Consider the following 16,287-nt stretch of genomic DNA (forward strand, 5'->3'; position numbering starts at 1 on the left):
TTGTATGTTTCTCTAATACAAACTTAAATTGCACTTTGTAGTTTTGAGATATTTACTTTTATTATGGCACGTCCACACCTTGTATCATTCTCAATACTCTCTAGTGAATCTTTCTTCGTAATTAAAAACCTCTTTATACTCGATTCTCTATATCTTCAAACTTTTTTTTTTTTGTTTAAAACAGCAAACATATATAGTTTTAAAAAATGTAAAAGTTATTTCTATCTTTTAAAAAAAAATCTCTTAGAAGAGCCGAAAAAGAGTTTGAAGAAAAAAGGCCTTTTTGACATCGAGTATTCGTATCTCGGTAAAAGTATACTATATAAATACAGTGACTCCTTCCCGGAATCCTCTTTCGTCACTCTGTTAACATCATTCTCTCCTCTCGTTTCTTTTTTTTCTCTCTAAATTCCTCCAACATTAGACTTTCTCTTTCTAGTTTTCTCATGCATGGACATTCATCACGGAATTGGAAAACTAGGGCACGAAAATTTCGTCGATCGATGTTGTTGAAGCTGTAAGGGAAGATGTGATTTCTGATATATTTTTCCGGTAAATTTGGTGTAAAGTTTCTACGGAAAGATCAAAGGAAAAAAGTGTTATTCGCATGAAAGGACCGTTAGATCGAACAAAAGTAGTGCTGCGGCACTTGCCGCCTACAATTTCTCAGTCTATGCTTGTTGAGCAAGTTGTTTCCCGATTCACTGGTCGCTATAACTGGTTCTCTTTTCGTCCTGGCAAGTCCAGGTTAGGGTTTCGAGTTTTTGTAGTTAAAACATTAGATTTTAAGTATGTTTCCTGGCTTTAGTAGTTATACTCCATCCATTTACATATGCATAGTATTGTGATTGATTAGGATTGAGATTTTGAAGTAAGTATTGTTCACTTAGAATTTTGATAGTTCGATTGGGTTCTGTGTACTTATGATTGTTCATTAAGTTTTTTGGGATACATAAAATTGGATATTATTGACTAAAATACAGCATCAAGGAGGCGCCAATGTGCAAAAGTTTCTGTACACCAATAATTCATGTTATGTAAGCATATTTTAAGAAAAGATAAAGATAAGTTTTTATCCTTAAAATCATTTATAATTCCTCTCTGTCCTTAGTGTTCGTTTAGGATAGGGGATCAGCGGTGTCACTGATTGATTGGTTATTTGTTTTTTATTTTGGGTCGCTGTCCTGTGTGTATGTGTGAGACAGATGAGGTTTTGGCAGAAACTTTTTGGGGAATGGTCACACTAGTATGATATATTCTGTTAAAAGGTGGGCGTGTTTGGGAAGATGAATACCCCATAAAGATAAGAACAAAAGCATAACTAGCGCAGTAAATATCTTCTCCTTTACTTGCATGAAAAGAGCACGGTTGCAAATGAGATCGTTGTCGGTGTAGTTTGTCTGCTTCGTTCTTTCGTAGCTTGTTCTCTTTTGATAGGGACCAGGGGCTTCTAGCAGTTGATTTATCTGTACCTATAATTTTGTCCTTGCTCTCCCTTCTTTAATGTTCCTTTTTATTTGGTGATCTCTTTTGGTTGGTAGCATTTTTTTGCGAATTTAGTATGAGCGACTACAATAGTTTATCCGGATAAGGTGGTAGCCTTTATTGCCTTGACTTGTATATAATTTTTCGTTAAAAATAATGACGGTATGCTGCATTTTGAAGAAATTCGTGAACTAGATTGCTACCTCTATGAGAGGGATTTTCAGCATCAACGCTGAATCTGATTTAAAGCATTATCGTTTATCCAGTCTGTTCTTTCCTTATTTTGTTTTCTTAGGATACGTGGAGATCCAGGTTTTCTGGCAATTAATTCATCAGATCCTTATCAAGAAAACTAACTGAAATTTATGGTTTTGTCTTTGCTCTCTCATTTATTGTAGCCGTTGTTAGTTGGAATTTTTGTTGTTGTATAGTATATCTTTTTTTTGAATTTATAGGTAGTTAAATGGTTTTGCAGTATATGTCTTGCGGAATTTGGTGATCATCTTTACTGCCTTAACTTGTTAGACTTTAGTCAGAAATACTTTCTAGTGTGGTGCTGTTTCAAAGATAATGTGCATCTGTAAGAAGGAGTTTTAAATTTGTGATTTTGTCCTTACTCTCTCACTTTCTTCTGAATGGTATGCCTTTTTTCAAATTTGTCTGAAAGAGGGGGTTGAATGTTTTATCAGAAAAGGGTGATCACCTTTATTGCCTTGACTTACAAATAAAAACTGACGAGGTGCTGTTCGGAAGAGAATGCTGAACTTGATTATATAGCCACTTGTTTTTTGATAACCGATTAAATAGCTACTTGTGCTAAAGGGTCAACTGCCTTTGGTTAATATAAGTGGATGCGCAGATGTATATTCCATAGAGTCCTTAGTTGTGGATGGGGTGAGGATTGAGGGAGAGGAGGAGGTAAAAGAGGCGATAGTAGGGTTTTATGAGACTTATACAAAGAGGAAGTTAGTTGGAGGCCGACTTTGGGGAGAATAGAGTTCAACCACATAGGGGAGGGAGACAGTGAGTGGCTAGAAAGGGCTTTCGAGGAGGAGGAGGTGCACGAGGCTGTGTCGAGTTGTGCTGGTGATAAGGCCCCCGAGCCCGATAGTTTCTCCTTGGCCTTTTTCGAGCTCTGTTGGGACACCATCAAGGGGAGTTGATGGAAGCCATTGAATACTTCCATGTGAATGGTGTTTTTGAGAGAAGTATCAATGCTTCTTTTATTACTATTGTACCTAAGAAAGATGGTGCATCTTGTATCAGAGACTACAAGCCCATTAGTCTCGTGGGGGGCATTTAAATTATTTCTAAAGTGCTTTCCAACAGACTCAAGAAGGTTCTTGACGTGTCTGTTTCGTCCTCCCAGAATGCATTTGTGAAAGGTAGGCAAATCCTGGATACTGCTTTGGTGGCAAATGAACTTGTATACTCTAGAAGGAAAAATAGAGAACCCGGGTTACTATGCAAGTTGGACCTTGAGAAGGCTTTCGATCATGTCAATTGGGAGTTCCTGGATTTCATTATGATGCGGATGGGGTTTGGGGCAAGATGGAGGGGATGGATCAAGTTCTGCATTTCCTCAGGATAGAGAATATGGTAGCCCGTGTGGTTTCTTTGACAGCTCCAGGGGCCTCAGGCAAGGTGACCCCCTATTCCCCATGCTATTCATTCTAGTGATGGATGCTCTGAGTAAAATGATGGATTGTGCAGCGGGCGGTGGCTTCTTGAGAGGATTCTTAGCTCCGATCGGGGTGCTCAGTGCCCGAAGAATCTCTCATTTGCTCTTTGCGGATGACACCCTGGTTTTCTATGATGCCGATATGGATCAGTTGACCTACCTGAAGCAGGTCTTGCAGTGGTTTCAGATAGTATCAAGACTCAAAATCAACCTTGGCAAGTGTGAGATTTTTCCGGTGGGTGAGGTTGCTAACGTTGATGCTCTGTCTTATGTTCTCAGATGTAAGGTGGTCTCCCTCCCCACTACTTACCTGGGTCTCCCATTGGGTGCTTCGCATAAGGATACTACGGTTTGGAATCCAGTGATCGAAAGGGTTGAAAAAAGATTAGCAGGCTGGCTTAAATGGTACTTGTCAAAAGGTGGTACGGAAGTGCTTATTAAAAGTACTTTATCGAGTATGCCCACCTATTACTTGTCCTTGTTGCAAGCTCCCGTGAGCATCACAGAAAAACTGGAGCGGCTTCAAAGAAATTTTCTTTGGGATACGGCGGATGGGGCTAGATAGTTTCATCTGGTGAATTGGCACACAGTTACTTCCCCAAAGAAGTGGGGTGGACTTGGAGTAAAAGATCTTAGGGTACTCAACAGAGCTTTGTTGGGGAAGTGGCTGTGGAGATTCAGGGTAAAAGAGCATGCTCTTTGGAGGGAGGTCATAGTAGAAAAGTACGATTCCATGGGAGGGGGTTGGAGGACCAAGGCAATCACAACACCTTTCGGGTGTGGCATGTGGAGGAGCATCATGAAGAATTGGGAAGCCTTCGGTGACAACATCTCTTACAGGGTGGGAGATAGAAGGAGAATCAGCTTTTGAAATCATATGTGGTGTGGAGAGGATATTCTGAGGGTCTCCTTCCCCACGTCTTCAGAGTTTCAAACCAGAAGGAATTGATGGTCCAACAAATTTGTAAGGAACATGAACGGGGGGGGGGTAGTATGGGACCTCTCATTTAGAAGGAACATGCAAGATTGGGAGATTGCGGAGCTCCAAGATTTGTTGACACTGCTATATGGGCAAGACAGGCCCCAGCCATCTTGTGATTCTTAGAGATGGGGTTTGCGTGGCGGTGGTTTGTTTATCGTAAAGTCCTTTTACCAGAGTATGTTGGTGAGAGAGGAGGCCACATTTCCATACTCCTCGATCTGGATTCCTAAGGCGCCCACGAAGGTGTGCTTTTTTGCATAGCTAGCGGCGTGGGGAGTGATTTTGACTGCTGAAAATCTGCGAAAGAGAGGAATTACACTTGTTTGTTGGTGCTACATGTGTAAAAGCTCAGGGGAAGAAGTTGATCATCTTTTGTTGCATTGTCCTGTGTCCTCGGCTTTGTGGAGGGCAATCCTGAATCTTTTTGGTGCTTAATGGGTGATGCCAAGCACTGTAAAGGAAATGTTATATAGCTGAGCCGGTTTCCGTAGAAGAAGAAAGTAAAAGGCGTGGAAGTTCGCCCCGTTAGCTCTCATGTGGATAGTTTGGGGGAGAGAAATAGGAGAGCTTTTGAGGGGATTGGGTCTCCTTTTTCACATCTTAAGAATAGTCTTTTTATCTTTGATTGCTTTTTGGTGCACTCATATAGCCTCTACTTGTATAGAAGATTGAGCGTCCTTTGTAGAGAATCATGTAAATTCTCTACTCTTTGGTATACTTCCTGTATACGGGAGCTCTCTCCCTTTTGATTAATACAATTTACCTCATCAAAAAAAATATCCTCTGCTGTGGACTATTTAAGTTCTTAACATGGTAAAGTTTGTCCCAGAGGACATTTTATTTAGTCTATTACAAGGCTATTGACAACGGATTAATGAGTCTTGGATACCATCTCCCCCCCCCCAATAAGTAGTGAGTCTCGAAGATCACCCTGTATTGAGTGTTTAAACATGTTTTGGATGGGTAAATTCCTCATAGCTTCTCTATCATAAGCCATTATAGATGCACACAAGACATCTGAGAAGCACTTGTTACGAAAGAATTTATCATATTTACATCTAGTCAATGTGTGGATTATATACATTCCTGTAATTTTTCAAGATTATCCTTTTATAGATCAATAGTAATGGTTTGAATAAATTCTGTCATTTTCCTTTGACAGGTTAGCTAGTGTCGGACTTGTATTTCAGTGTATAACTTACGTACATAGTTACATATATTGTTATATGGATGCTTTTCGTGGTTTGTCTTTCAGTTGGATCAATGTTCTAGATGGATTTCGTTTTTTATATCTTTATGTCCATTTATTTATTTATTTACACTGTTGGAGTAGGATTATCAGCTCTGTCGCAATTAAGAGCAGATAATTGTGCCAGCATGTTATGTACACAATATTAACTTGGTATGCTTTAGATTGCGAAAGTGCACTCCTTTTTCCCTCAATGTCAGTGTCTCTTATAGTTCCCTTGAATCCCTTCAGGCCTTCACCTCAAATTTTCTCCTGCAGCCAGAAGCATCAAACTTATTCAAGAGCCTATGTTGACTTTAAGAGGCCAGAAGATGTTATCGAGTTTGCCGAGTTCTTTGATGGACACGTTTTTGTAAATGAGAAAGGTAAAGCTCAAGAACAGTTACAAGAGCTTAGTTGGGCTTAATTGGGTATTCCTCCTTCCAGATGATATTTAAAATTGTTTGAAATTCATTTCAACATTCGCGACAGATTAAAGTTTTTTGGTCCTGTTAACTGTAACTATGTAAAGAAAATGTTGATCCCTTGTGTTATCTAGTTCCTGATAGTTCTCTGTCTAGAATTATTTGGTCTTTTATTAGCCAATTTGTTTCTTGCTTTCATGTGTGTCTATTCTAGGCACTCAGTTCAAAACTATTGTTGAGTATGCTCCTTCACAGCGTGCTCCAAAACGCTGGTCCAAGAAGGATGGCCGCGAAGGAACCATCTTGAAAGGTACTAAATTAATGTGCAGATTACATCTGACCTAGCTATCTCCATCTAGTCTGCAGTCACAGTTAAGTTTATTGATGCACTTGTAGATCCTGAATATCTGGAGTTCCTTGAATTTATTGCAAAGCCTATTGAGAATCTTCCGAGTGCAGAAATACAATTGGAAAGAAAGGAAGCTGAACGAGCTGGTTAGTTAGACTATTTCCAGAATGTTGATGCTTTCCTCCCGCATCAAACTGATATTTAATCTATAAAATGAGAGATTGTGGAGAGCAAACTATGGTGGTGGAGTGCACTGAAATTAAGTTTCACTTTTGCGTTGGTTTTTAGGTTCTGCAAAGAATGCTCCTATAGTTACTCCTTTGATGGACTACATACGTCAGAAAAGAGCTGCCAAGAGTGGAGCTCGGGTAGGAGTTCTCCTGTTATTAAATTTTAACCTGTTAGATTTTCATTCTTCCAAATAGAGAAGTATTTCGCGGTCTCTTTCTCTCTCCCCCTCTCTTGGTACATTCACCTTCCCCTGAGCCTGCCTTGGGGAGTCTTCTGGCACTGTGGTTATTTGGTACACGAATGCTTTCCCCCCTTCCCTTAGAGAGAAAGAGGTTAGGGAAAATAAATGGGTCTTGTGTGGCATTAAAGTACTTCTGTTTTTCGTCTGAAGAGCAGAAAATACATTTCATCATTCTGCAATGAATTATTGTAATGTCAACCTTCTATTTCATTCGATATTTTGGCTTCAATCATGGTCAGTGCTCCAAGACAATCTAAGAAGCTTGCAATTTAATATCCTATGCTGTCGGAGGCTGATTACTTTCTTGGAGACACGCATGAATGTCACCCTTATATATGATCTCCTCTCAATTTCTTAGCTAGGATCAGTATATTCATGTAAATCGACGCTATGTTCGTGTCAGAAGCAATTTACCATCTGTTCACACCATCACAGTGGTTTTAATTCAGTCTAAAAACATATACTGCCTGTGAATCCATTTTTTAGCTCATTAATAAATTAAAAAAAGAAAAGAAAAGGGGTCACTAGCAGCATAAGTTTTGAGCATAAATAATGTGAAAGGATGGTAAAATGATGAGCAAATTACTGTAGTGGGGAAAATATCTTCTGGGACCCTTGATATGCATCAAATAGTTATTTGAAGGTTAGGTCCTTTTCTTCTGAAGTTGCTGGGTCAGTCTTCCATTTTGTACTTCATATAGACATTTATAGATCTAAGCAGATCAAAAGGCCAATATTGAAGAGTTTATTATATATGCTTCCTAGATATGCGTTAAAGTGTTATATGAGTGATTTAGGGACAAAAATATGACGCGTAACTGGACTAAATACAGAAAATTTGTGACCTAAGTGGCCTCGATTAATTTCTTTGGACCATTAATGGTAAACAGCTCCAGGATTTCTGCGAGCAGGCTGAATCTGTTGACAATGAGCTTTTCCATTAACCATTTATTACATTGTCTACACTTCTCACGGGTGTACACACTCAATTCCGTTTAATAAAAATGATGATGGTACCGCTCATGATTTGGTGCATCTTCCTCCCAAGTTTAAAGATCCGTACTAACTTTTAATCCTTGGTCTTTGACAGAAATCTCTATCTAATGGGAGACCGACCAGAAGAGTGGACGGCACATCCTCAGGAAGTCCTAGCTCAAGTGCATTTAAACAAGGCTCTGAAAAGAGAAGGGTTTCTACAACCATGGTAAGGGTGTCGTCTTCCAATCCAACTTCTTGGCAATTGGTACTCTTGGTATTAGATCTATCTATTTCATGCAAATAGCTCTGCATTTGATCTTCTCTCAGTTTGCAACATCTGTGATCTATGTGCTTGTGAAAATATTGATGTACCTGCTTTTACTTCTGCTTCAGTTTTTTGCTGTTGATTTCCTGTTCTCTAATAATTGATTGAGGATATTTTTCTTATCGAGCTCTTGTTCGCGGTAATAAAGTTTGTGCATGCATGTTTGTTTTTATATTTTCAAATATGATGTGGACAAGTAGCTTCTGCTTTGGAGGATATTTCTTTTGATGGATATGTGGTTTGTGATGCTTTATCTTCCATCACTTATGGAACTGTTTGATCATACAGTATGTTCTTCGAGATAGTTCTAAGGCTGGGAGTGGCAAAGACAAAAGACATGTTTTAGTTCCAAATCGTGATGGTCAGCAGCAGGCTGAGAAGTCTGGTACCTCTGCTCCTGGATCTGGGGCTGATGCAGTTGAAGAGGAAACTGGTATGCAGTATGCTTACACTTTAGTTGTTAGTTGTAATCACATGTTTGCCGTGCTTGCTTTCTCCATTACCACCACATGAAAGTGGCCCTTGGAGCAATGAGAGCACTCTGCATTTCTACAGGTGACCAGGCTTCGATTTTGGAGCCGGCCTCTCCAATGAGGCATTGGTATCTGCCCTTTTATACATGCTATTTTTAGAAGCAAGGAACTATCATAAGCACAAATTGACGTGGTTTTGGAATTTTCTGACAAATAAAGATATATTTTACGTACCACTGCAGCATGAGAGCGCTGGGTGTATACAATGGTACAGCAAAATCTTAGTCACCTTAAGCAGGAAACTAACAAAATCATCTTATCATCTGTATAATGGATAATAACATTACATCAAAAAAGACAAAAGCTCTAAACTTGTGGTCTCCTTTCACAAGATAACACCTGCATAATGTTATTTCACTATGGCGAAATACATAAATAGCCCCTTTAAGTTGTCCACAACGATCAGATAGACATTTTAACAACGCTAATGACCAGATAGACACCTTTACTTGGTTATAAGTGTATCTTTTGAACATCTCGTTGGCTAAGGGGATTGATCTGGAGTGAAATTGTAGGAGTAAGGGGATTGTGGGAAGGTCAATGGGTTTTGGGAGGTGATTTCAATGTTTGCAGATTTGAGAGTGGAAGGTTCAATGGCAACAGAAGATCAAAGGCAATGAAGACATTCTCAGACATCATCCAGGACCTAGATGTCATTGATCTTCCCCTCCAAGGGGTACAATACACTTGGTTGAGAGGTGAAAACAGCTTGCAGGCATCAAGGCTTGAAAGGTTCCTCATCTCACAAGAATGGAAGGAAACTTTCAGAGCTGTGACGCATATTTCAATGCCAAAGGTGATCTCCAATCATAGGCCAATCCTATTGGAATGTGGGGTTTGGGATGCAATTCCTTCCTACTTCAAGTTTGAGAGTATGTGGTTACAGTTGGATGGATTTCCTAGACAAACTAAAGACCTGGTGGCACAGTTCTGTGTTGTCAAAGGCGCGCTTAAAGCGCGCTTAAGCCCTGAAGCGAGGCTCAAAAGATGTTGAGCGCTTCGCCTCGCTTTATGGGCGCTTTAGTATCGCATCAAGGCTCTAAGGTATACTATTCCTTGTCGATGAGTGGAATTATGAAAAGACGACATTAAACAATTGATATTTCACTTTATCGTATTTTTTTTTTTAATTTCTTTGTCCATATATTTGTTATTCATGCTTATAATTATTAGTTTTGGACTACATATACATATTTTTACTTTTTCTCCAGTTGCGCCTTTTTTTATTAAAGCCCACACTTTATTTGCGCTTTGCACTTAAAGCTCAACGGACCTTAGAGCTTTTTGCGCTTTTCGCCTTTGATAACACTGGCACAGTTACACATTCACTGGTAGTTCAGATTTTATCCTTATGCAAAAGCTGAAAAGCCTTAAAAAGGATATCACCACTTGGAACAAGGAGGAGTTTGGAAGGGTGGAGACTAGAAAGTTCGGGGCTTTGGACGAGCTCATGATACTAGAACAAGCCACAGAAGGACGGCAACTGAGCTTACCGAGGCCAGTCAAATGGTGAACCTGAGAGCAGAGCTTCAACGCATAGCCAAAGCAGAGGAGATATCTAGATGCCTTTTGGCTTAGTAAGGGGGCATGGGTTCTTAATCTAGACCTTCAAGCTGCTTACTTTTATTTTTATTTTTTTATTTTTTAGCTTTTAAAATAAAAAAGGTAGGGGTAAGGTCTGCATACACACTACTCTCCCCAGACCCCACCTGGGTATATTGTTGTTGTAGCTTTTAAAAAAAAGCTGATTACTTTTTTTTTTTTTTTGATAAGGTAAATACTTCCATTAATATGGAGTAATCTCATGAATACAAGCAGTATACAAAAATGATTCCCTACAAACAATACCTGATCTTTTATACAAACTGGAACTTCATGGGTGCACCAAAAAGATACTAGGAATGAGAGACTATTCCCTTCAAGCTGTTTAGTTGTGTCAAACGGTAACTTGAAACATGAAACGTTCCTCCCTCATAAGGATTGGTTTTCTTGTTTATGATATATTCTTTAATCTTATTAAACTTATGAACGATAACGGTCTTTAACATTTTTAAAATTTATGATATTAATCATATCGTATAAAAAAAAATTATGATATTAATCAATCAGCATCTATGCTCTGAAAATTGTCTAAGGGATGACTAGCTTTTGGTTAAATTGAATTACCAAGTTATTACGCATGATTTTTCAATTCTGTGGGGGTCTGAGTGATATCTTGTCCTCGAATCCTCTCTATGCCTCTTATGCCATTTTTATCTATGATATTGCAATCAGTCTGTCTCTGAAGATTGTCTATCTAGCTGAGGACTTGTATCTTTTGATTGAACTGAATCATGGAGCATAAAACATGGTCTTTTTATGGTGCTCTGCTTAGTAAGGGTTAAAAAATTTGGATTGTTGATCTCCTTTCTCTTCCCATTCTTGACATTCATTACTTATTCATCAATGTTTAAGGTCTTCTGAATTTGTTCCAGGTGGAGCTGCTGATGCTGGGAAGAAGAAAATCCTGCTCTTGAAGGGAAAGGAAAAAGAAATTCCTAATGTAAGTTTTACTTTAGCTCTATTTTTTTTGGGAGGGGGGGGGGGGGTTTGGGTGTTTGCACACTGAAAATGAAATTAGCTCCCTTGTGCCTTAGGTTGGGGGAACTCCATTTCCTTTCATAAGCTCTGGAAGTGAGAGACGCCTAGTTGTTAGAGCATGCTTATTTTAAAAATAACTGTTGCTAATCTCTTTTAGTCAACTAGGCGATCATCCCTCATACTCTTTATCCCAAAACTTCCTGACCGATATGTTCACAGAATCGGTGGAAATGCTTCTGTGCATATGGATTGGTCCATCAAACCTTTCGAGGTGATCTAATCTGCAATGTTATTTACTTCTAAGCAAAGTAAGGCTTTCATTTGTAATTAAAAAACACTGATCTGTTCGACAAAATTGTAAGAACTTAATGCTGTAATGCACGTGGCAAAGCGATCTGGCTCACCTTGACAAAGAAAAGGTGGCCTTGAAGTAGTTTGACGTTCCAGATGTGAACGGAATCCCATGAAGATAGTTCCTTCCTCTTAATACATAGTCCCCCCCCCCCCCCCCAAAAAAAAAAAAAGTTTATGTCTTGAAACTTTGTGCTAATATTATTACTATTGAGTGGTTACCCAAACCCCACCATGCGGGATTACACTGGGTATGTTGTTGTACTATTGAGTGATCACTGCTAAAGGTCAAAAGTTCTGTTAATTTCATTTGTTTCTCTGATGAGGAGGAAATCCCTTGTTGTTTAGATAGTTGACTTGTTTTAATTGATATGTAATGTATAAAACCAACTTATGTATATCAATAAGAACGATTTGGTTCATCCCGAGAAATGTCTCCTGGGAAATTAATTTCAGTTTAGATTTTCTGCAACTTCGAACTTATTAGTCTTTTCTTTCCTTCATAGGTTTCTAGTGGTTCAGTGATTCAGGGCAATGCGGCACCTATTGTCAAGAATACAATAACATCATCTGCTCCGCAACAGAACCAGCGCCGTGAGGCAAGTGGAAAGATCATTAGAAGTATTCTTCTCGAGGATGCTCATCAAAATCAGGCTCTTTCTGCATCCCAACAAGAACAGCACAGCCAGGATAAGGACAAAAAGCCTCCTAGGCCACCAAGCGTGCAGTTGTTTCAGAAAGAAATTAACGGAGTTAATGAGGATAAGGTTGTTGGAACTGATTTGCGTGTTGTCCACACTGAAAAGCAGGAAAGACGCTCTAGGATTAGGGATAGGCCTGATCGTGGTGTTTGGACTCCTCTTCGTCGTTCTGATAGGTTGCATGCTAGTGATGAATCCATGTCTTCATCTACCTCTCAATCTTCTGAAGTGCTGGATTCTCTTGAAGGTTTGTTCACTAGTATCACTCATGTTTGGTGTTCTTGACCTTTTGCCAGATGCTAGATTTTCTAATTATTTTGGTTGACAGAAGACTATTCTGCCTTTTGTTTTTTTGTCTCTCATTTCTTTTAAAGAAAGAGAGTATATTCATCATTTTCTTACATCTCTTTATTTTAATTTACATGTTTTAATGTTTGTTAAGGATTAGGGTTTACTCGGTTTTCTTTTCCCTGAAATCTTCCCCTTTTTTGGGGGGGAAAATCCTTCTAATTTTTTTCTTCTTCTTTAGGAACTCAGGGTGAAACCAAAAATGATCTGCCAAATGTTCGTGGTGGGGAGTTCAGACCCATGGGAAGCGGGCGTAATTCTCATTCTTCTTTTGACAATGGTTAGTTTTGTTTATGGGTCATGAAACTTTTTGATACTTTGCTACACGTGAAGTATTGTGCTCAATATTTTCTTCCCTCTTTTCATCACGGGGACATGTTTGATTACGTTTAATATTTTATGATGTATCTAGGTACTTATAAACGTCGTGGTATGAGGGATGATGGCATTTCAGTAGGGGAAGGAAAACCCTTGAGAAGGGGAGGTCCTTCTAACTATGGTACCCATGAGGTGTGCTTTGTTTATTACAATGTTTCATATTTTAGTGTAGGCGGATGTGTTTTCACTGTGTGTTTTTACTGATTTGCTCACATGGACTATATGATGTTCATGCAGAAACAAGTGTGGGTCCAAAAGTCAAGTTCTGGTACTTAAGTTTTGTCATTAATGGTGAGCTTCAAAGTTGGCTGTTCATTTCTGTTGTCCAAGTTCTTTTCATTTTAGTGGTATTGGACAAAAGGCTTGATAGATGAAAATACCTATCCAAAAGAAATGCTTAATAGATGAATAAATGAACGGCATTGAAGCACTACAATTGCCACAGCACTCATTCATTTAAATGTAGGAGTGGCACGAGATATTCTTTATTGTCAACTTATAGCCTGTTTGGCCAAGCTTCTCAAGACAAAAAAGTGTTTTTTTCCCAAAAAGCACTTTTTTTCCTAATTTGAGGTGTTTGGCCAAGCTTATTTGGGAAAAAAGTGCCTTTGGGAAGAAGCAGAAGCAGTTTCAGAGAAGCAGAAAAAAGTAAAAAAAGTAGCTTCTTTCCAAAAGCAGAAGCAGAAGCAGTTTTGATTTTTCTTCTTACCTAAAATACCCTTAACAAAATATAGTATATACCAAAATAACCATTAAACCTAATACTTAGGATATTAATTTATAAATATTTCTTCTTATTTTTAGGAAACTTTCTAATATATAGTGTCTTTAGGGGTGAATGCTTTTATATTTGTTGAAGGAATTTTAATATATTTAACTTATATTAAAAGAATTAAGTACTTTTTAATTTTATTTTCATATTTTACTTAAATAAAATGAATTTTTTTAATTATTGCATGTAATAACAAAATTTTGATATTATTTATTTACTTATAATATTAATTATTAAGTAAATCTATTCATGTCCTTATTCGTAATTTGACACTTAAAAGCACTTTCTAAAAAGCTTGGCCAAACACAAATTATTTCTCAAAAGTGCTTTTCAGACTGATTAGCCAAACACAAACTGATTCTCTCCAAAAGTACTTTTTTCAAAAGCACTTCTCAAAATAAGCTGATTTCTCCCGCTTGGCCAAACATGCTATTAGTTTGGTTATGCCTAAAAGTGCTAAGGTGGTAAACACATGGTGTATTTCTTTTGGGTGAGTCCAATCTACCATTATTGATTCAAAGGTTGAGCCTTCAGTTTATCTGGTTTTTTCTGCAGCAAAAAGCCTGGTTTTGCCATATCAGGTATTCATGGCTAGTGGCTGGAGCTCTCTTTACTAGACACATCACGTCTGAGCAAGGTTCCTGGAGCAAAGATAAGGATTTGAAGGCCTTAATGAAATTGTTGACTCTCCAAGGTGGTTTAGAAACTGGTATATACTGCTAAACTAGTCTTTGATCTGACTGAATTGAAGATGACTGGAATATGGGCAAGGGGAAAGAAAGTCGTATCAGTGATATATACACCACAATTTTCAGCTGGTGCATATTTAGTCTCTTCATCGGTGATGTGGGTATCCTTGTTCCTGTGATTGATTCGGCTGATTATCAAATAATATAATTCTATAGATGGAAGGTTTCCTATGTTGAACTGTAAATACAAACATGGTGTTGTGTGGAAGTGCGCCCATAATCACATACATATGTTCATAGCCCCATATTAGTTCTAGGCTTGACTGATTGGAGATTGTCAAAGAAGCAGCTTGGGGTTGCTGCAATCGTCGTTGAAGCTTGTTAAAGTTGTCTAAGCATGGCCGTAATGGCAAAGGTTGAAGAGGTAGATTCGTAGTCACTTGTTTTTGTGTATGGAAGGGGTTGCTAGTCTAAGGGATGTTTTGCCGAAATGAAAAAAAGTGATGTTCCTATAAACTATAGTGCAATTTTTATATTTAGCAATTATATTGTACCAAGGGGAGCCTTGGCGTAACTGGTAAAGTTGTTGTCATGCGAATCTCTTGCAAAAATGCAGGATACGGCTGCGTACAATAGACCCTTGTGGTCCGGCTCTTCCCCGGATCCCGCATATAGCGAGATCTTAGTGCATTGGGCTGCTTTTTTTTATTGTACGGTTGCAGATGTAACTTTCTTTCCTGACAAGAGACACCCATAATCCTCTGCCGAGATTCAGGGAGAAAATGGATTCTTACGGCAACGTGAGTGGCTTTCTCGTGTTTGGATACATTAAATAAAATGTCAATGGTTGTCATAATATATCAACGGATGTATTTAAAAATAAAATAAATATGTAAGCTGCTAAAGACAGTGACGCAATTTTTTAGATGGAAGTGCGGAACAATACGTGAAGGTTCAAGTGTCCCTTGCTCCAATGATAAGTTGTTGAGTCGAAGCTTCAAGGTCTAGTCAGATTTTTCCTGATTCAATGATCCATTGTTAATTCACAGCAATGCGATGCAATAACCTTATTTTTAGCTATCTAAATTATTATCTTCATTTTTGTCGTTTCTAGTTAAACTCATTTTAAGAAAATATACGATTACCAATATTTTTTGTCGTTTTACTCAAGAACTATTATTGATAAAAGAATTATTATATGTATCAAGTTTTCTTTAGATACTGTATATTGGTATAGCAGTGGCAGTTGTATCAGTCATCGTTACACAATATAATAGGATGTGACTATGAAGATTATAACTGAAGCAAAGTCCCGCTATGTACAGTAACGTCTTAACGTGAGCAGAATATTTTAACTAGTCCAATTTGTCTCGCATCCCAGGATTTCAGATTTGTATCATTTGCATACAAATGAATATGAATGTGTTCTTCAGCATGTATCTTGTCTCAATTCTACGTGTAAAATAGTTGAAAACCTCTGATTGTGTCGCTAATCCACGTTGGAGCGTGTGTAACTCACATATTAGACCTGTAGGATGCGTGTGTTTACGAGCTCAACTCTATACAAGTTGAAGTCTATATGTATGTGCATTCCCAAAGTTAGAGTGTTTACTTGCTAGCTGAAGCCAAGTTTAAGTGCATGTTTATGTATTTGGTCAAGTTCAATCATTTCATACCATTGAGGCATTGACCATTAACAGATATACATGGCTTTTTACACATTCTAAATAATGAAGCTTGTTGCTGTGCGGTTTTGAATTTCATCATAGTTGGCGCAAAAGTAGTCTAACCATACTGAGTTCCGTGAACTAGATAGAAATAATTCATGTAGTCATACTTCAACTATTTGGGACCGAGAAAGTAGTTTATTTATTTATTGGTATGTTTTGTTGTGCGCACAGAATAGGAAGAAGAAAATTGATGGGGGATTCAATCTGATAATTGTGGATTCAGAAGTCACCCTCTAGGACCACAAGATTTGGTATGCTTTTAACATCACTTTTTTCTTTG

At 38.2% G+C, this 16,287-nt stretch overlaps 1 protein-coding gene across 2 annotated transcripts; it reads left to right on the plus strand.

Annotated features, from left to right (window-relative positions):
• The first annotated feature begins 357 nt into the window (after nucleotides 1-357).
• On the plus strand, nucleotides 358-14,793 carry LOC104225032 (regulator of nonsense transcripts UPF3-like). 2 transcript variants are annotated; one of them, XM_009776790.2, is made up of 13 exons: nucleotides 358-747; nucleotides 5,629-5,762; nucleotides 6,016-6,111; nucleotides 6,198-6,296; nucleotides 6,439-6,518; nucleotides 7,713-7,826; nucleotides 8,214-8,358; nucleotides 10,933-11,000; nucleotides 11,896-12,337; nucleotides 12,620-12,718; nucleotides 12,851-12,948; nucleotides 13,054-13,107; nucleotides 14,144-14,793. In XM_009776790.2, exons 1-12 carry the CDS (start codon nucleotides 608-610, stop codon nucleotides 13,090-13,092), a joined length of 1,554 nt encoding a protein of 517 aa, XP_009775092.1. In that variant the 5' UTR covers nucleotides 358-607; the 3' UTR covers nucleotides 13,093-13,107; nucleotides 14,144-14,793. The 2 variants fall into 2 exon arrangements, with proteins under 2 accessions (XP_009775092.1, XP_009775100.1); XM_009776798.2 differs by having other exon boundaries at nucleotides 5,656-5,762.
• Nucleotides 14,794-16,287: the final 1,494 nt, after the last annotated feature.

This window comes from Nicotiana sylvestris, chromosome 1 (assembly GCF_000393655.2).
Source record: "Nicotiana sylvestris chromosome 1, ASM39365v2, whole genome shotgun sequence".
NCBI lineage: Eukaryota > Viridiplantae > Streptophyta > Magnoliopsida > Solanales > Solanaceae > Nicotiana > Nicotiana sylvestris.